Here is a 21,615-nt window from a genome sequence, read left to right as displayed (position 1 = left end):
CAATGCCAGCACATCCTTTTTTAGGTAAGGAGTCCAAAACTGCTCACTATATGCCAAGTGCAGTCCAGTCAATGCCTATAATGCCTCAGCATTACATTCTTGCTTTCATATTCTAGTCCTCTCAAAATGAATACTAACTTTGCATTTGACTTCCTTACTACTAGCTCAACCTGCAAGTTAACTTTTGGGTTAATCCTGCACAAAGACTCCCAAGTCTCTTTGCACCTCTGATTCCTGAATTTGCTTTCCATTTAGAAAACAGTCCACACCATTATTCCTTCTACCAAAGTGCATGACCATATGCTTTCCATCTGCTATTTCTTTGCCCATTATCCTAATCTGTCCAAGTCCTTCTACAGACTCCCTGCTTCCTCAACACTACCTGCCCCTCTACCTATCTTTGTAACATCTGCAAACTTGGCCATAAAACCATCAATTCCATTATCCAAAACATTGACATTTAAAGTGAAAAGAAGCTGTCCTAACATCAACTCCTGTGGACACCACCCATCACTGGCAGCCAACGAGGAAAGGCCCCCTTTATTCCCACTTTGCCTCCTTCCAGTCAGTCAACCTTCTAACCATACTAGTATCTTTCCTGCAACCTATGGGCTCTTACCTTGCTTAGCAGCCCCATGTGCAATATCTTGTCAAAGACCTTCTGAAAATCCAAATAAACAACACCCACTGACTCACCTTTATTTATCCTGCTGTATTTTCCTCAAAGAATTCCAACAAATCTCCCCTTAATAAAACGATGCTAACTTTGGCCTATTTTATCAAGTGCCTCCAAGTACATCAAAACCTAATCCTTAACCATCTTAATATCTTCCAAACCACTGAGGTCTGACTAATTGGCCTATAATTCTCTTTCCTCTGCCTCTCTTCCTTCTTGAAGAGTGGCATGACATTTGCAAGTACCCCAAATAATCCTTAATTATGAAGTCCAACATCTTCCCAACCACTGAAGTCAGGCTAATTTCCTGTCTTTAGAGTAGCGTTTGTAATTTTGCAGTCCTCTGGAACTATTCCACAATCTAGTGATTTTTGAAAGATAACTACTAATGCCCCAACAATCTCTTCAGATATCTTTTTTAGAACCCTGGGATAAAATCCATCTGGTCCACATGACTTATGTACCCTCAGACATTTCAGCTTCCAAAGCACCTCCTCCTTAGTAATAGTGACTTCTGTTCCAACACTCTCGAATTTCTGGCATACCGTTGGTGTTTTCCCACAGTGAAGAGTAACACAAAACTCTAACTCTCCATTAATCTCATCAGCCCAGTGTACTTTCCAGTGTAATTTTCCAGTGGTCTGATATCCACTCTTCCCCCTCTTTTACTTTGTGAAAGAGTATGTATGTGGAAAAACTCCTGATATACTGTTTTACATTATTAGCTAGTTTATCTTCATATTTCATCTTTTCTTAATACTTTTTTTAGTTGCTTTTTGTTGGTTTTTAAAAGCTTCCCAATCTAACTTCTCCCCAACTTCCAATATTATATACCCTCTCTTTTGCTTTTATGCTGTCTTTGACTTCCCTTTTCAGCCACAGTTGCCTCATCCCTTTAGAGTACTGCTTCTTTGGGATGAAGCTGTGCTGTCCCTTCTGAATTGCTCCCTGAAACACCAGCCATTGCTGCTCTGCTGCTATCCCTGCTAGTGTCCCCTTCCAATTAACTCTGGCCAGCTCCTGTCATGCCTCTGAAATTCCCTTTACTTTACTGTAATACTGATACATTTTAGCTTCCCCTTCTCAAACTGCAGGGTGAATTCTATCACATATCACTCTCCTAAGGGTTCCTTCACCTTAAGCTCCCAAATCAAATCTTGTTCATTACACAACACCCTATTCAAAATTACTTTTTCCTTACCGGGCTCAACCACAAGCTGCTCTACAAAGCCATCTCATAGGCATTCTAAATTCCTTCCCTTGGGGTACAGCATCAACCTGATTTTCCCAATCTAACTGCATACTGAAATACCACATGACCATCATAACATTGACCTTGTTAATGCTCTATGTAATGATAGTAAATGTAGAATCACTTTTTTATAACTGGAAAAGTACAGAAAATCACAAACAGATGGTAAACTCTTCATTCCAAACCAGCAGATGGCAGCAATAAGTAATATTAGTAATCTAGCATCATATTTTACTGCCTACAACTGGATTAGTAACTACTGATATCCAATCTTTCTCGTCAATTCCAAAACAATTTTAGATTTTTAACAATTCAGTTTATTTGATTGAAAAGATTATTGTCTGCAGTGCATCCAAATAAATAAATCTCAACGAGAGAACTAATGCCCGCAGACCTGAAGGTTCCAACTTTGATTCCTGATTCATACTCAGTGAGGTGCTGTCAGCTGCAGAAACAGATAGGGACCTTTCCTGATGTCAGTGCCCCTGGACGTACATGAAAAATCTGCTTGAGCATTTTGTTCCTTACAGTATCCAGTGCCTTTATTGAAAGTTTACAGGTATTTACTGGATAAGATCGGGAAAGGACTATGCAGTCAAATCCTAATTATGGTTCCTTCTATTATCAGACACTGACACTTACTTAGTAATCTTGATACATGAAGAGCAATCAGAAACATGCTGGTATCAATACTTCAAGAGTGTCATGAGATCAGAAGGAAAAACTTGGAAAAATTTCCTGAGTATGTGCAATATAGTCCACATCCATATCAGATTAAAACTTCTATTTTTTTGAAATTTCAAATGAAGATCATACAAATGAGCAGAACAAAGAACAAAACTGCATTATAAAATCACTTAAATACACACTAACATACAAATTACAATCAGGATTATGCCTTACAATATCTCAATCCTATTCAACAGTTCAACAGAGCCATGTGGCTGTACTGGTTGGAAACTCACCTACCTATCCCGTGCAACCTTTCAGCCCTTTACTTATCAAGCACCTTTCTACCACCTGCTTTATAATATACAAAGACTCTGATTTTAGTAAGATAATTCTGAAGACTCTCAATATTCTGAGAAAAAATCCCATCTTTTAAAAAACATATTTCCATCCTTTGTCTAATGTCTGCCTAATGTATGTCCAGTTTCCCAAACAAAAATTGCTGTTCAAAGATGAAACATAAGAAAAAAAATGCCTGATAGCTCAGCAGATCTGGGAGCATCTACGGAAAGGGAAAGAGTCAATGTTTTGCGGACTCAAAACATTAACTATTCTCTTTCTATAGATGCATCCTAACCTGTTGAGTTTTTCCAAGTATTTTCTATTTCCATTTCAAATGTTCAATATCAGTTGTTTTCTGATCTCCAAAGATACAAACTTGTCTTTATTGTCTAAGCACAAATAGATGCAGACATCCCACCCTGCAAAAACTCATTTCAGGGAGGTAGCACCATCAATTTGCAGGAGACTCCCGGAACTTCCGGGAGAGGTGGGATGTCTGCAATAGAGTAGCTCCTTAGCAGCTAGCCAGCTAGTTTAAATAACGTTAGCTATGCTAATGAACAAATGACACCTGTTAAACTCACCTCAACATGTCTTTTACAGTCCTAACCCACCATGGGCAATAGAAAAGTCACTGTTGCAAACAGTGCAGCAAGCAAGACTGTCATTATTTTTGACCCCTATTAGGCAGGAGTACACTTCAGTGTAGTCTGGGGTGACGTACGTTTTATATTTTCTTTTTTTGGAACACTCTGTCACTCTGACCTTTTTTTTGGAACTCCCTCGCTCTTGCTCTCGCTCTCTATCATGCGTGCTCTCTCGCTCGCTTTCTCGCTCTCTCTCTCTTGTGTGTTCTCGCTCTCACTCGCGCTCGCTCTCTCGCACTTGCTTTCTTGCTCTTGCGCTCACTCTTGCGCATTCTCTCATGCTCTCTCACGCTCGCTCTCAAAAAAATCAATTTCTGTGATATTGTATATAATTTGCGGGCATCAGGGAGCCATTATTAATTTGCAGGAGATTCCCGGAACTTCCGGGAGAGGTGGGATGTCTGTAGATGTATTATTCTATTTTAATTGATCTTTTACAGGCATAAAAGTTTCCTGTTTTAAAATAAAGCACAATGCTTGAAACACTCAGCAGACCAAGCAAGTCCGCAGAAAAAGAAACTCAACATTTCAGGTCTAAGACCTTCATCAGAGCTGAGAAAACGCAAATATCAGTTCTGGGAACCTCTGATGTAAAAAAAAATCCATTCCAATCAAATAAACTGTTAGAAAAAAATTATGAGAAGTGTCTACAAATTCTAGGAAAATAGCCACAATTTATTGCATAGGGACCAACAACATAAAAGTCTAAAAAGACAGTAAAACACAGTGTGTAATTTATATGCCCCATTTAATTTGCCAAGTTGACAGTGTTCTTCAACTACAAGTTCACATCTTTGTGTAGTGTCTGATTTTCTCAGCAGGGACAATATGACCAAGTCACTGGAGCCTTGGAAGCCGATCAATTGCTGCCTTATGTAGACAACCAATGCCTAGGAATGGTAAGGGAATAAGTGAAACTTGTCTGTGATTTTAGGAGAAATGCAATTTAAACGGATCAGGTACAAGGTTACTTAGATGTTATTACGTAAATATACCTTTCGCAAAGAAAACACTTGTTGTTGTAAACCATCACTTTTTCTTTGTGCCTCATCCGCCAAACTTTTATATTTCTCAATCTGAGTCTGCTGGATGCTTGTTGTCTTCTGTAATCTGTTGCGTTCTTCCTCTGCTTCCCTGACACGACTAGACAAGGTGTTATTTTCATCATCCTATTAAGTAAAGCCAGAGATTGCGAAAAATAACTAAAAAAAGTTAATTTAATCTAAAATCTAACAATTGAAAAGGTTGCTCAATCCACAATCAACACTAAATTCAGTAATTAAAAACAGAACATACTGGTAAAACTCATCAAGTCAGGCAGCTTCTCTGGTGGGAGACACAGTTAACATTTTGCATTGATGACCTTTCCTTAAATTTCTGATCAAATCATAAATATCATACTCAGATTTGATGAAATTAATCCTTTGAATAATGATAATCTGCAGCTGCAGCATGAATACAAGTTTTGTTAGGGGTGAAGTTCTGGCATCTTTGCAATAACTTCAGCCATTTCCCTTTGTAAATGCAAGTTCAGGATTTATGCAGATACAGTACAAGTGTTGACTAATTCTGGGCACAATTAATACTGCTGTGGCCAATTGGAAGTGGAAATTATGATTATCAAGTAACTTATAAAGTAGAGCAATGATTCAGGAGGTTGGAGATGGAGAACATTTATTTTTGTTAAAACCAGAGCTTGCAGCTTTTCTGAAATTGATCAGAAGGCAAAATTTAAGTGTTGAGTAGGGACAAGATATCTTCAACAAGATAAACCATTCCATTGAAACTGATATAAACTCTGTTAAAAATAAAACTGTCTGTTGGAAAATGTGTAAAAAATTGGTCTTCATCCAGATAACATCTACCAGATGTGGGATATTTTCAGAATTCTCAATGTGTTTGATATCAAAATATTAAAAAAATGGCCCTCTTAGCAAGGCCTTTAAATTACAAACAAAATAGGAAATTAAAGAAAATTTCAATGAATATCTTGGTTGATATGTATCTGAGAGAGACAGATGCTAATAATGCCCACTTTCTATGTATTTTGTATCAGCAATCATCTTGAATGTTACAATAAAAATGAATATTTGTGAGGCCGCAATCATCAAAAGCATTGTATGAAGGCAGTCCATATTCTACACTGTGTGTATTCATTTTGTTCATTTATAATCAATAAAAAGAACATGGCAGCATTCTGGTTGTCCATCACATCTTTTTAAGCCCATGTGGGAAAGATTTTATAGCAGAAAAACCATTGCTCTAAAATAGTTCCACTCTCTCGACCAAGGAAGTCCTGATCCAGTAATATAAGTGGTCATCTCAAACTTGGTTGTAATGGATGACCAGGGCTTCTTCTGTGACTTATCATGCCATTTTCTCTACATGAAGCAGTCCTGAACCACCTTCTTAGCCTTTGGACCTCACTGTTGATTCAGCCACCCAGTGCACTGGAGCTGACTTCACTTGCTAGGACAGGCATGTACCTATTTCACCAGGGTATGAGGCCTGCCAGATACCCTCACCTGGTTTACCCCTCCTGTTGAAGTAGAGTAGCAGGGTGTGGCCACTGTCACATACAAACTGCTACTTGAAGCCACAGGTGACAGTTAGGTGTTCAATGGGGACCAAAGGTGAGTGAGCTACGCCAGAATGAACATAATGAGCCTCTTCACCAGAGGTGCTACCCCTCTCTGGACAGCCCATGCATGGAAGAGTACTCTGGATGAATTCCTTAGTCGATAACTATTAGGATCTAATACAGTTTTATAGTACTGTAATACATCGGTAGTGTTCTAATTTGCTCTGTATTTCATTTTAATACATAGTATGTCACTCAATTAAATGGTAGTTTGTCTTTTTTTTAAATACCTTTTTAACTAATTCAATGAAACCAGTTAATTCATGCTGGAGAGGAGTAATGGGGTCAAGGAAACGGCAGACAAACTGAATAAGTATTTTGAATCAGTCTTCACTGTGGAAGACACAAACAGTATGCCAGAAGTTTGAGTGTGTCAGGGGGCAGAAGTATGTGAAGTGTGTAAAAGGGTCCTTGGAAAACTGAAAGGTCTGAAGGTAGATCAGTCACCAAGACCAGATGGTATAAATCCCAGGGTTCTGAAAGAGGTGGTGGCATTAGTAATGATCTTTCAAGAATCGCTAGATTCCAGCATCTTTCCAGAGGACTGGAAAATTGCAAAAGAATGATAAGTGACTAGAATATACTTCCAAGAGAGGTGGTAGAGGCAGGTATATTAGGAATATTTAAGAGGCTCTTAGATCGGCATATGGATGAAAGAAAAAGTAGAAGGTTGTAGGCTATTAAGGAGGGAAGGATTAGATTGATCGTGTAGTAGGTTAAAAGGATGGTACAACATCATAAACCGAAGTGCATGTTCTATGTTGTACTGTTCTTTGTTCTAATTTCTAAGTCATCTTGCAGCTACATAAAACTTTGGTTAGGGCACATGTGGAGTATTGTGAGCAATTCTAGTCATATTACAGGAAGGATGCTGATGCTTTCGAGAGGGTGAAAAAAGAGGTTTACCAGGATGCTGTCTGAATAAGAAGGTATTAGCTATAGGAGAGGGTTGACAAATTTGGATTGTTTTCTCTGAAGATTTGAATGCTGAGTGATCATTTCATTTCAGTTTATAAAAATTAGAGCAGAGGTATAGATAGAACAGACAGTTATGATCTTTTTCCACAGAGTAGAAAAGCCAATTACTATAAGGCGTACCTTTAAGCCAAAAGGGAAAAGTTTAAGGGCGATTATCTATTTATTTATTTATGTTTACACATAGTGTAGGGTATCTGGAATGTGCTACCAAGCATGTTGGTGGAAGCAGACATATTGTGTTTAAGAAACTTTCAGATAGGCACATGGACATGCAGGGAATGGAGGGCAATGGACCACATGTAGGCAGAAAGGCCTAGTTTAATTTGACATTGTGTTTGGCGCAGACACTGGATTGAAAAGCCTATTCCTGTTTTATCTTCTATAAAGTGAAGACTAATGTAGTCCTCAATGAGGTAATGACCCTGGAGCACATCCTCAGCAGCTGTCCAAAATCCTTGGGAGAAGGCTGCTACTACTGGCACCATAACCAGCTGCTGAAGACAGTGGCAGACAACATCTCCTTGGCCATTAACAACAGTAAGCACTTTTGCCAACCCAGAAAGCCCACAGCCTTTGTCAAAGCTGGAGACCAACCACAGCCTCAACCCAGATCACCAGCAGGCTTGCTTACCATGGCATCTGATTGGGAACTGAATGTCGATCTTGGCAAGCAATTAAAGTTCCCTGACTTCATGACATCACCACTGAGGTCTGACATGGTCATTCTGTCAGAAACCCCAAAGCAGGTGGTCAAGGTAGAACTGACAGTGCATTAGGAAGACTGGATTGTGGAGGTGTTTAAACTTAAGAAAGCCGAAGACCAGGAGCTGATAGTACAATGCCAGGGACATGATGCAAGCCTATAGGGTTGGGATGTAGAGGTTTAGAGGATAACCAGCATCTGTTAGGAAGCTACAGGGCATACAAACATAAGAGAATTCCTTTAATCAAAGTCAGAGCAGGAAAGAGAGATACAATGACAAAATTGAAGGGTCTTTATCTAAACGTACATAGTATGATGACACATTTGGTGAATTACTGGCAGTAATAGTAGAAAACTTTTAATGACCACATTTTACACATTCCAACCACGTTACCAAAATGTGGTTGTATTGTGAAAAGCATGGTAACCAAAGTCAGGTTACTTAACTCATAAGAGAGAGACATAATATTAAAAGAGTTGGATCTGTCTTATTGGGAATTAAGATCCTTCTTCTCAAGTTGGATTTATGTCAGAAAATCAAGAAGTAGAATCAGTTTGGGTAGAAATACAAATGGATAAGAACCATTGGATGGAAATATATACAATTCCTTAAATGCCAATGGCAACGTAAAAATCAGGAGACTGGAGATACATACAAGTTTAATACAACATTCACGAAGGACTTCAATTTACATTAAACGTGGCAACTAAGGCACAAGAAATTCTGTAGACGATGACTTTATGGAGTGTAGAAAAGATGTTTTTTTTAAATCAGTATGTTGAGGTAGTCAAATCAATCAGTCGAGTACGATGTTGCCTTCAGGGATTGTCTATTGGTGGATCCTCAGGTGGCTATAGAGGCTGATACAGGATCCACATTTTCTGTTGTAATGTGGGCAAGAGTAAGTGCTGGCCGTGGTTCGTGGTTGGGTCTTTTGGTTGTAGGTCTCTCCTTTCGCAGCTATTGCTTGTTCTCTGTGCACAGTGAAGGTCACTCTCATATAGCATGCCTCTCTTGAACAGCTTTCCTCCAGGTGCCTCTATTGTGCAATGTGTTCATAGTTTTTAGATGTAATGTTGAATTGCTTCAGCTGATTTTGATGTTATCTTTGAAACATTTCCTTTGCCCTCCAGAGGCTTGCTGACCTTCCTTCAACTGTGAGTAGAGGATTTGTTTGAGGAGATGTGCGGTAGGCTTTCGGATGACATCAGAGTTGGTGTTGCTTTATTATGATGGAGATGCTGTTCATGTTGGCCTCCTCCAGTACACTGGTGTTACTGTGATCCTCAAAATCTTTCATAAGGATTTTTGATGGTATTGTTCCATGGCTTCTAGATGCCTTCTGTCTATGGTCCATGATTAAGCTCCATACAGTAATGTAGGAAGGACAACTGCTCTATAGATCTAAAGTTTTGTTTGGACCTGTAGGTTGTGGTCTCCAAAGACTCTTTTCATTAGTCTTGCATAGGCTCCACTAGCACTATTCAGGTGGTGGTTGATCTCTGAATCAATGTCTGCTTTTGAGGAGCAATGGTAGGAAATGTGGTTCCCATTTTCAAAGTGATGTCATAAACTTTCATGGAAGGCTGGATAAGTGGTCAGTTGGGCAGTGAAATTGAAATCCACACACTGAAGCACCATGACCTTGTTTCTTGGCCTTGAACCAGGTGAGGACGAAAAGCCTGCTGTCCATTCTGTACACTATTGGGATTCTCAGAGGCAGGTTTGGGCCAATAAGAAGGTTGGCAAATAGATAGGGTGCAATGATGTAGTTGGGTGGAATCCTCTTTGACTCCTGTCTTAATAATGAAGGGTTCTGATTCAGTGCTGGTATTGCTAAGTACTGTGGCTGACGTGCCATCGTGCAGTAACCTCCATATTCATGTACTTGTCAGAAGAGCCATGTTTTGATAGTATACGCTAGAGGGCTTGGCAGTCTACTGAACCAAGTGCCTTTGTCAAATCTATAAAAGCCAAGTACAAGGGTTGCCTTTGTTCACAAAGTAGGGACTCCTTAATTTCATTAGGCAGAATTCACCAAGACTGTTAAGGGTTAAGTTCACCGTGTATGTTACGTTGTAAGTTATTACGTTTTGAGGGCAGGGTTTTTTCTTATATATGATGTCGCTATTTGTTTGCTCTGGTAATAAAGTGTATGTTAGAAGTAATTACACTCGTGTTGATTTGTGTCAACACTCCTATACTGGTAACCCCCAACACTCCTCTGGACGATTCCAGAGTGATTTCACTCGTTTTACGATCATGACTACAAACACTGTTGCTCTCAAGCTCCCTGAATTCTGGCTGGAACATGCCACCATTTGGTTCACTCAGGCAGAGGCTCAGTTTACAGTGTGGAGAATCTCGCAAGACAACACGAAATATTACTTTGTCATCACAGCGTTAGACAGCCCTACGGTGACCAGGGTGATAAGCGTCTTACAGAACCCACCCCCAGAAGTTGACAGGTATGAGACTCTTAAGCAACTCCAAGAGACTTTAGAACTTTCCAAGTTTGAGTGCACCCACTGGCTGCTCTTAACTGCCTAGTTTGGGCAACTCCAAGGCATTGGAGTTGAAGAACCACATGTTGTTCCTCTGCGGCAGACATCAACCGTGTTCTATCATCAGAAAGCTTATCCTGCAACAACTATCAGGCAAGATGTGGTCGGCTCTGGTTGGCTCTCCCCTCACAGACCTCTGGGATCTAGCAAGAGAGGCTGAAAAGGTGTTTTCCATCACCAAGAGGACCTGTGCGACCATGTGACTGGACAATTTCGCTGCCACCTGAACATGAAACAATTGAAGAGGCTCATCGATGGTTTCCTACCCTGTGTTTCTACCACACAAGGTTTGGGCAAGAGCTAAGGAGTGCTGCCCACCCTGTGAGTTCAAGGAGTCAGGAAATGGAACGATGCTATGGGCATCGTTAGATCAGGCAGTTTGTTGTTCATTACAGACTCTGTTTTCGGGCGCCATTTCCTGTGTGACACAGGCACTCAGGTGAGCTTCCTGCCCGCGTCTAAATAGGACACATGAACTGGGGAGTCTCTCGAGGCTGCAAATGGCAGTGCCATCCGGACTTTTGAAAAGCGTGAGATGATTTTGTGCTTCGGTGAGAAATTCTGCTGGCGGTGATGTCTACACCTCTGCTGAGGGCCGGCTTCCTCTGTGCCAACAGCCCTCTCGTTGATATCCAGAACTGGTGCCTCATCAACGCACAGACTTTCTACTCCTCCTCTGGCACACTCAGCACCACCGGCACTTCAAAGTTGTCCAACATACTTTCTGCCTCCAACAACTTTCTCCGCCTCCTTGAGTTCCTGGACCCAACTTCTCCTCCTCCACCGCTAAACATGCGGTGGAGGACCACATCCTCACCACCAGACCGCCCATTCACGCCCACTCCAGGTGCCTCGACCTGGAGAAGCTAGCCGTTACCAAAGCTGAGTTTGACACCATGGAGCGCTTGGGCAACATCTGGCAGTCCAGCAGTCCAGGGGCTTCCCCTCTCCACATCGTGCGAAAACTGGGGGTGGGTGGCGTCTATGTAGTGATTTCCTCCACCTCAACAACTGGTTCTCGGTTATCACCAGGTCCCTGTCCACCTGAGTGACATTCCTAAAACCACTGTTATTACACCGTATGATTTGTTTGAGTTCCTTTGAATGCCATTTGGGCTGAAGAACGCAGTTCAGACCTTTCAGCATCTCATGGACAGTGTTCTCAGGGATTTGCCATTCCTGTTTATTTACTTAGATGACATTTTGGAAGCCAGTTCTAGGGACGAACATCTCTTACATTTGAGAACCCTTTTCAAACGCCTTAGTCAGCATGGTCTTATCATCAACCTGGTGAAGTGCCAGTTTGGACTGTCCGTGGTCAATTTCCTTGGACACCGCATCAATGCAGCAGGGGCAGTTCCCCCGCTGGCTAAAGTTGAGACCATTAAGCACTTCCCTTGGCCAGTCACCATTAAGGACCTGCAGGAGTGTTTGGGCATAGTGAACTTTTATCACCTTTTTGTCCCCCTAAAGCAGCTCAGCTCATGCGCCCCCTCTACAAGGCCCTTAATGGCAAAGCAGCCAAGCATGTCGTGGACTGGACAGAAGAAAGGTCCAAGGCATTCTCAGACACTAAGGCATTGTCTAATGCAACGCTGCTGGCACACCCCTTCCCAGATGCGCCAATTGCTCTCACCACGGACGCGTCACGTTACGCGGTCGGGGTGGTGCATGAGCAGTGGGTCAAAGGCATTTGGCAGCCTCTTGCCTTTTTAGCCATCAGCTTCACCCCTGCGAGTGCAAGTACAGCATGTTTGACTGTGAGCTTCTTGGCCTGTACTTGGCAGTACAGCATTTTTGTTTTCTCCTAGAGGGCCATCCACTTACAGCTTTTGTGGATCATAAGCCCCTACTGTTTGCCACAGCTAAGGTCTCCGAACTTTGGTCTGCTCGACAGCAGCACCATCTTTTTTTACTTCAGAGTTCACCATGGACATCCAGCATGTTGCAGGGAGGCATAACCTTGTGGCTGACTGTCTTCCCTGGTCCTTCACTGGTGCTGTCCATTTGGGATGGACTATACTCAGATGGCGGCAGACCAGGATTTGGACCCAAGTGTGCAGGCAGCCACAGGGTTGAAATTGGTGGATGTTGCTTTCAGTGACAGCGGCATTTCACTATTGTGTAATGTGTCAATGGGTGACCCAGCTGATTGTGCCAGCGAGCTGACAGCGGCGCATTTTCAACGCGGTCCACGGGCTTTCTCACACGTGCCGAAGGGCATCACATAAACTGGTGAGAGAAAAGTCGGTGTAGCACAGACTTAACGAGGATGTCAGGGACTGGGCTAGTGCTTGTTTGGTGTGTCAACGCGTGAATGTACATTGACACGCCAAGGCTCCTTTAACTCCTTTCATGGTCCCCAAGTAGCATTTTGACCATGTGAATGTGGATTTGGTTGGTCCGTTGCCCCCATCCCATGGGTTTACTCACCTCTTCACCATCACTGATAGGACCATACGTTGGTCGGAGGCAGTGCCACTGTCATCCATTTCAGATGGGGAGATGGAACGAGCGTTCATCAACTCGTGGATCATTTGGTTTGGCATCCCATTGGATATCTCTTAAGACCAAGGGATGCCGTTTATGTCCGAGCTTTGGTGTGCGGTTGCTCGTGATCTGGGGGTCAAACTGTACCGGGCCACGGCTCATCACCCTCAGACCCCAGACTGTGCGAGTGGTTCCACTATTCAATGAAAGCTGCTGTCCGTGCATGCCTCAGTGACTGTTGTTGGGTGGACAGATTGCTGTGGGTCATGTTGGACCTGAGGACAGCCCCTAAGGCGGGTCTTCAGTCCTCTTCTGCGGAGCTCGTTTTCGGGTGACCCCTGCGTCCCTGCGGGTGCCGGGAGAGTTTCTCCTAACATCCACAGTCCCATGGTCTGCTCGCAGCAGTGGTCACCTTTTATGGACAGTGCCAAAACGCTTGCTCTGGTGCCCATGACACAGCACGGCCTGCCATGGTCGCACCTTTGCCAGGTCTGGAGGAGGTGAAATACATGTTTGTGTGTCATTTTGGACATTGGGGTTCCCTGCGGCCACTTGATGACGGCTTGTTCCACGTGCTGAAAGCAGGAGATAAGTTTTTATTTATGCTGGACTTTGGAGGTATCCTGAACAGTGTTTCCGTGGATCGTCTCAAGCCTGCCCATTTGGACCTGGAGTCTCCAGTTGAAGTGGCACAGCTCCTGTCTCCAGACTTTCTGACATTGACTGTCCAGCACATCTCCAGCACCCGCCTGTGAAGGCAGGAATAGGTTCAGCCAAATTTTGCAGGCCCCTGCTCATTTGATTTTGTCTGCTAGGGTGAATTCTGGGGGGGGGGGGGAGAAGCAGGGGTGCTTGCGGAGAGATTCCTTAATTTTATTACATAGAATTCACCTAGACTGTTAAGGATTAAGTTTGCCGTGTATGTTGCGTGTTACGTTGTATGCTATTACATTTTAGGGGTGAGAATTTTTCTTTTTTTTTAACATATATACATGTCATTCGGTCCAAAACATCAACTGTATTCTTTTCCTAGATGCCACCTGGCCTGCCAAGTTCCTCCAGCATTTTGTGTGTGTTGCTCAGATTTCCAGCATCTGCAGATTTTCCCTTGTTTGAAACTTTTTTTAGATCTGGTATTGTGCAAGGAGAAAGGGTAAGTATAAGGATCTGGGATCTTATATAAAGATTGGAAGTGATTTAGTTCAATATAAATTAAATCAAACTCCCAAGGCATGAAATGCGAGCCATCTACAGTAGATTATGAACATTAAAAATATAACCAACAACCAATGGCTAAGTATAATAAAGAAAGAGGTTACAACTAATTTATATTACTTTAAGTCATATTACTAAAATATGAATGAGTAAAGTAGTTTGTATGCACAGTGTCTCGCTGACAGATCCTGGTAATCACTGCCTTGCGCTATAGCTGTTTATTACGATGTGGCTATCAAAAGAAGTTGAAGATTGTATTCAGTCAAAGGAAAATATTGCCAAATAAAAATAACAGAAAACTTGAGGATTCAGATAACATCAGAATTAAGCAAAGAAGGAAGAAGGCATTGATTCGGAAAAGTAAAGTCAAAAGTAAGGGCAAGTTTAAAAACTGACTGCAAGAACTTCTCCAGGTAAGTAAAAAGGATATATATTTTTAAATACAAATTTACAATGGGTTTTTCACAGAATGGGTTGGGGAAATATACAGCAAAATAAATGTTTTGCGTCTGATTCAAAGCAGAAAACATAGCTATAGCTATTTATTCTTTCTTTCTTGTCAAATCTTTTTACTGTATATATAGGACTATAGCTATTTATTATTTACATTTGTTTTAAAAAACTGGTATTTGGGAGTGATGTGACAAAAAGACATTAAATCCATCTGACCTTACAAGCTGTATTCATAGTTTTTAATGAACCTGAGTAGGGAGACAGAGAATGCACTAAAAGTTATCTTCCAAAATTCCATGGATACTAGAACAGTTCTCAATAGTGAATGGTTGCAAGTGAACACTCATTATTTAAGAAGGAAGAATGGAAGAAGAAAATACAGATAGACCAACATGCCTGGCATACAGTAAGTAGGAAGGAATATGCAAGGAAGTAGTAACAAATTACATGGATAATAATAATAGATTAGACAGAGTCAATGTAGATTGATAAAAATAAGTTAATGCATGATAACTTTTTGAAGGTGTTAGCAACAGAACAGAAAAGGGGTGTTGTAAGGGAAGAATAGCAACTACTAAATAAGGATGTAGATTGCGCTAATATGGTAACAGGGAGCCACAGACAAAGCCCAGAAGTAGAGATATGGAATACAGCAGTGATGATGCCCAAGGTTCAGAAATTTTGTTAGTTATGTAATAGTGTGCACCGATTGTTGAAATAGAAAAGTGGATTTACTGTTGACATGTGGACACTCATTTTACTCTGTAATCAGAACTTAGTCCATTACTTAAGTCTTCCTGTAGCCACCATTCTGTTACCAAAATGTAGTTTTACTGGTAATCTCATTAACAGAGACTGTAAAAACTACCAAATTAATGCTCAGCTAGATCAGCTTTGACTGGTCTCCTGGTGCACACCAGTTTTAAATGAATTGCACATTATTTTGAACACCGACTTCGTGTGATCTTTCAGTTTGCTCCTACAACGGGAAATAATTGAAAAGATGTATGCAGACTTTTGAAAAGGTGTCACCCAGAAAGATATTTAACAAACTTAGAATACAATGTTTGGGAAATAGTAAACCATCATGGATTAAGGATTTGGTTAGCACACAGAAAGCAGTAGGAATAAGTGAATCATTTTCATTTGGGAGGCTGTCATCAGATGGGTGTTGCATGGATTAACAATGAGGTGATCAAGTTTACTTAAGACATGAACATAGGAGGCAGTTTGGGCTGGTCAAGAAAGTGCAGAGAGACTACAGAGCATATAAATAGATCAAGTGACTGGGCGAAATAGGTCATTCACTTCAGTAAAAAGATAAAATGGGAGAGTAGTTTTTAAATGGTTCAAGATTTTGAAGACTTACGGTTCAGAGAGATCTGGGTGTCCTTGTACATTAATCAGTGAAAATTAACATGAAGGTTTAGCATATTGCCTATTGAAGGCCATTATGAAAGTGAAAGGGGAATTCTGTGTGAAGCTAGAGACAGGGTCAGATGCATGACAGCTATGGTAGGGTTTGCATGCCATTACTTCCTAAAAGGTGAAACCTAACAGTATAAATAGCAGTGATGAACTCAATGCCTTTTATGCATGCTTTGAAAGAGAAAACAACACTACACCCTTTGCGAATACCCCCAGCATCAGGTGACTCTGATCTCTGCCTCAGAGAATAATATCCAAATATCCTCAAAAAGGGTAAATTCTTGCAAGGCTTCAGGCCCCAATAGTGTATGGCCCTGGGTACTGAAAACCTTTGCTGACCAACTGAGTTGAGTACTTAAGGACAACTTCTCACTGCTGTGGTCTGAGGTTCCCACCTGCTTCAAAAGGACAGCAATCATTCCAGTGCCCAAGCAATCATTCCAAGCTGGTTGTGGACAACAGGAGGAATGGAGACAGGCAAACCCCTATTGACATCAACGGATCTCGAGTTGAGAGGGTGAACAGCTTTAAATTTCTCGGCATACACATCACCGAGGATCTCATGTGGTCTGTACACACCGGCTGGATGGTGGAGAAAGAATAACAGCATCTTTTTCATCTCACACAATTGAAGTTTGGCATGAGTCCCCAGATCCTAAGGACTTTCCACAGGGGCACAATTGAGAGCATCCTAACTGGCTGCATCACTGCCTGGTATGGGAACTGTCATTCAATCGCAGGACTCTGCAAAGAGTGGTGCAGACAGCCCAGTGCATCTGTAGATGTTAACTTCCCACTGTTCAGGACGTTTACAAAGACCGGTGTGTAAAAAGGGCCTGAAGGATCAGTGGGGATCCGAGTTGCCCCAACTACAAACTGTTCCAGCTGCTACCACCTGGGAAACAGTATCATAGTGTTAAAGCCAGGAGCAACAGGTTCCGGGACAGCTTCTTCCACCAGGCCACCAGACTGATTAATTCACGCTGATACAATTGTATTTCTATGCTATACACTATTGTATGTACATACTACTATAAATTGTACTTTGCACATTTAGACAGACGTAACGTAAAGATTTTTGCTCCTCATGTATGTGAAGGATGCAAGAAATAAAGTCAATTCACTTCAAGTGCAGGGTGAGCTGCCTCAATGACTATCACCCAGTAGCACTCATATCTACTGCAATTGAAGTGCTTTGAGAGGTTGGTATGGCTAGAGTTAACTCCTGACCTGAACCCATTACAGTTTGCCTACCACCACAATAGGTCTACATTGGATGCAATCTCACTGACTACCACTCAGCAAAGCAAACACAAGGCATGCATCAAGCTACTTTTTCTCTATTACACCTCAGCATTTAACACCATCATTCCCCCGGTATTAATCACCGAGCTTCTAAACCTAAATCTCTATACCTCCCACTGCAACTGAATCCTCAACTTTCTCATTGGGAAACCACAATCAGTATTGATTGGTGATAACATTTCCTACACAAAATGCTGGGGGAACTCAACAGGTCAGCCAGCATCTATGGAAAAGAGTACAGTTGACATTTTTGGCCAAGATGCTTCAGCAGGACCCTCCTAAGTTCCTCCAACATTTCATGTGTTGCTTGGATTTCCGGCATCTGCAGATTTTCTCTTGTTTGTGATAACATTTCCTTCTTGCTGACAATCAACAAAAGTGCATTTCAAGGATGTGTGCTTAGCCCATTGCTCTATTCTCTACACTCATGACTGTGTGGCTAAGCACATGTAATGCCCTGGTTCACATAGTTCAAATTTTTTCTCTGTTAAGCTTTTCTGTTCTCTGTGTAAGCTGCATGTTTGGGTTACTGTTGAATTTAAGAGATAGGAGAAATGTATGCCATCCAATTGGAATGAACGGATTCGGCGGAGGTCTCTCTGGTGAGGGACACAAAGGTTGGGCTTGGGGCTTTTGAGAGGGGAGAAGAGAGAAAATGCTGGAGAGAAGAGGCTGGAGTAGTCGACCCAGAGTGGGGCTGTGATTCGATGAAGCCCGGGGAGATCGAAGGAAGATCGGCGAAGGGGAAACCATGAGCTCCAACTTGTGCACATTAGACTGTTTCATTTAAAATGGGCCCTTTTTCTGCTTCTTCCTTTTCTAACACTTTAGTCAAATTAAGAATTATAAAGCTAAATCTTTAATGCGGTGTACTATCTGTCATTTTGTGGTACTTATTTGTAACATCCACAGAAACAGGGTGTTTCTGGGTGGGCTTGCACCTCAATCTCACACGTTAGATCGTCTTCCCTAGACTTGCACAGCCGATGGAACCAGAGTGTTACAGACAACTCAAGCACTGTTTATAAATTCCTAGGTTACATCATTGTTGTTAGAAACATCTCAGATGGCAATAGGGAGGCATACAAGATTGAGGTAGATCGGCTGTTTGGGTGGTGTTGCAACAACAAACTTGCACTTAGCATCAGCAAGACCAAGAAAGTGGTTGTGGACTTCAGGAAGGGGAATTCAGGAGAACACACACCAGTCCTCCTGGGGGGTGGGGGGCAGTCAGCAGTGGAAAGAGTGAGCAGCTTCAAATTCCTGGACATTAATATCTCACAGGATCTATCCTGGGCCTAACACATTGATGCAGTCATGAAGAATGCACACTCGTGGTTCTACTTCAATCCAAGTTTGAGAAGATTTGGTAGATCAACCATAGAGCATTCTGACTGGTTGCATTGCAGCCTGGCACGGAGCCTCCAATGCACAGGATCACAAGAGGCTGCAGAGGGTTGCAGACTCAGCCTGCTCCCTCCTGACCAGCAAGGCCACCTTCAAGAGGTGGTGCATCATTGTGGATCCTCACCATCCAGCACATGCCCTCTTCCACCATCAAGGAAGTGGTACAGGAGCTTGAAGACCCATACTCAATGACTTAGTAACAGCTTCTTCCTCCTCGCTATCAGATTTCTGCACGGTCCATGAACATTACCTTACTATTCCTTTTTGTACTACTTACTTTATTGATAATTTGTAATTTTTTATGTCTTTGTACTGTACTGCTGCCACAAAATAACAGATTTCATGTCATATGCCAGTCATAATAAAGATGATCCCAATTCTAAAACTGTTGAAAGGTAAAAAGTATATTGATCATGAATGTAATATGATTTCACTACAAGAGTAGAAATGTACTGATGCTACTACATAGATCCCTCGTGACACTGCATCTGAAATAGTGTGCACAGGTCTGGTCTCCCTGGCTAGGGAAGGTGGTGCAAGGCTAAGGAAGCTGGTTCACCAGACTGATTTCTGGAACAACAGATTAAACAAACCAGACCTGTATTTTCTGGAGTTAAGAAAAGTAGTGAACGATCTTAGTGAAATGTACAATTTATACAGTTGGAATTTTCTCTGGTTGCAGTGTCTAGAACCCGGGATGACATTAAGGGGTCAGATATTCAATACAGAGATGGGAAGAAATTTCTTAAACCAAATGATAATGAAACTCTGTAAATATGTACCTTAGAAAACTGTGCAGGCACAGATGCTGAGTGCATTCAAGACAGAGGTTTTTAGTATCGTACTAATCAACCTGGAGGATATTTGCAGGCAGCATTGATGACACTTTTCCAGTGCACTGAAGCACACAGTTCAAGGTGCCCATGTTCCTGATGTGCACTGGAGGACAAGGACCGTAAGATATAGGAGCAGAAACAGGTCATTCGGCCCATTAAGTCTGCTCCGCCATTCAATCATGGGCTGATCCAATTCTTGCTGTCATTCCCACTCCCCTGCCTTCTCCCCATACCCTTTAATACCCTGGCTAATCAAGAACTTATCTATCTCTGCCTTAAATGCACCCAGTGACTTGGCCTTCACAGCTGCTTGTGGCAACAAATTCCACAGATTTTAATATCTTCTTTGATATTAGTTGTCAGCTTCCTTTCATAATTCATCTTTTCCTTCCTGATGACCTTCTTAATCTCCTTCTGAAAATTTTTAAAAGCTTCCCAATCCTCTATCTTCCTACTAGCTATGGCTTCCCTGTATACCCACCCTTTTGGTTTTACTTTGGCACTAACTTCACTTGTCAGCCACAATAGTGTCATTCTTTCATTCGAAAATTTCTTCTTTTTTGGAATATGTCTGTCTTGCACTTCCCTCAGTTTTCGCAGAAACTCCAGCCATTGCTTCTCTGCTGTCCTTCCTGCTAATGTCCCTTTCCAGTCCCCCTCTCATGCCATTGTAATTTCCTTTATTCCACTGAAATACTGACACATTGGAATTTAGTTTCTCCTTCTCAAATTTCAAAGTGAACTCAATCATATTGTGATCACTGTTCTCTAAGGGTTCTTTAACCTTAAGCTCTCTTATCACCACCGGATCATTGCACAACACCCAATCCAGCACAGCCAGTGCCCTAGTGGGCTCAACAACAAACTGTTCTAAAAAGCCATCCCTTAGGCATTCTACAAATTCTCTCTCTTGAGGTCCAGTTCTGGCCTGGTTTTCCCAATCCACTTTCATGTTAAAATCCTCGACGATTATCATGACATTGCCCTTCTGACATGCCTTTTCTATCTCCTACCGTAATCTGTATTCCACATCCCGGCTGCTGTTTGGAGTCCTGTATACAACTGCCATTAGGTTCCTTTTACCATTGCCATTTCTTAACACCACCCATAAAGACTCTACACTTTTCAAACCTATGTCATCCCTTTCTAATGATTTAATATTATTTCTTATACACAGGGCCACACCACCCCTTCTGCCTACTAACCCATCTTTCTAATACACCGTATATCCTTGGATGTTCAGCTCCCAATGGCAGCCATCCTTTAGCCAAGTTTCAGAGATGGCCACAATGTCATACTTGCCAATCTGTAGCTGAATTTCAAGATCGTCCATTTTATTTCTTATGCTGCATGCATTCAAATATAACACTTTCGGTCCAGTATTTGTTGCTTTTTGTTGTAAATCATTCCACTGGCTATGATTATGCCTCATCTCCTGCCTGTCCTTCCTCTCATCTCTGTTGCACACTAACTTAGATTTTTTTCTGTATTCCCCTTCTTCAACCCGGTTCCCATCCCCCTGCCAAATTAGTTTAAACCTCCCTAACAGCTCTATTAAACCTGCCTGCTAGGATATTGGACCCCTTTGGGTTCAGGTGTACCTTTTTGTATAGGTCATACTTCCCCCAGAAGAAGCCCTAATGATCCAGGAACCTGAAGCCCTGCTCCCTACACCAGTCTCTCAGCCACGCATTAATATGCCTGATCATGCTATTCTTGCGCTCGTTAGCATGTGGCACAGGCAGCAATCCTGCGATTACTATCCTGGAGGTCTTGCTTTTCACTTTCCCACCCAACTCCCTGAATTCGCTCTTCAGAACCTCTTCCCTTTTTCTACCTATATCATTGGAACCAATGTGTACCAAGATTTCTGGCTGTTCACCCTCTCCCTTCAGAATACTCTGCACCCGATCCGAGACATTCCATACCCTGGAACCTGGGAGGCAACACACCCCGTGAATATCTCTATCGGGCTGACAGAACCTAATGTCTGTTCCCCTCACTATGG

General features: G+C 42.0%; 1 protein-coding gene across 1 annotated transcript in view; it reads right to left on the bottom strand.

The window, feature by feature from the left end:
• The window catches only part of tex9 (testis expressed 9), a 97,916-nt gene that overhangs the window by 10,088 nt on the left and 66,213 nt on the right, over positions 1-21,615 (bottom strand). The window contains exon 9 of the mRNA XM_063066511.1: positions 4,582-4,755. Coding sequence (XP_062922581.1) covers positions 4,582-4,755 — 174 coding nt within the window. The remainder of the gene's footprint in view (positions 1-4,581; positions 4,756-21,615) is intronic.

This window comes from Mobula hypostoma, chromosome 13 (genome assembly GCF_963921235.1).
Source record: "Mobula hypostoma chromosome 13, sMobHyp1.1, whole genome shotgun sequence".
Classification (NCBI taxonomy): domain Eukaryota; kingdom Metazoa; phylum Chordata; class Chondrichthyes; order Myliobatiformes; family Myliobatidae; genus Mobula; species Mobula hypostoma.
Note: the sequence above shows the minus strand (reverse complement) of the source record. Positions and strands in the feature narration are given on the sequence as shown.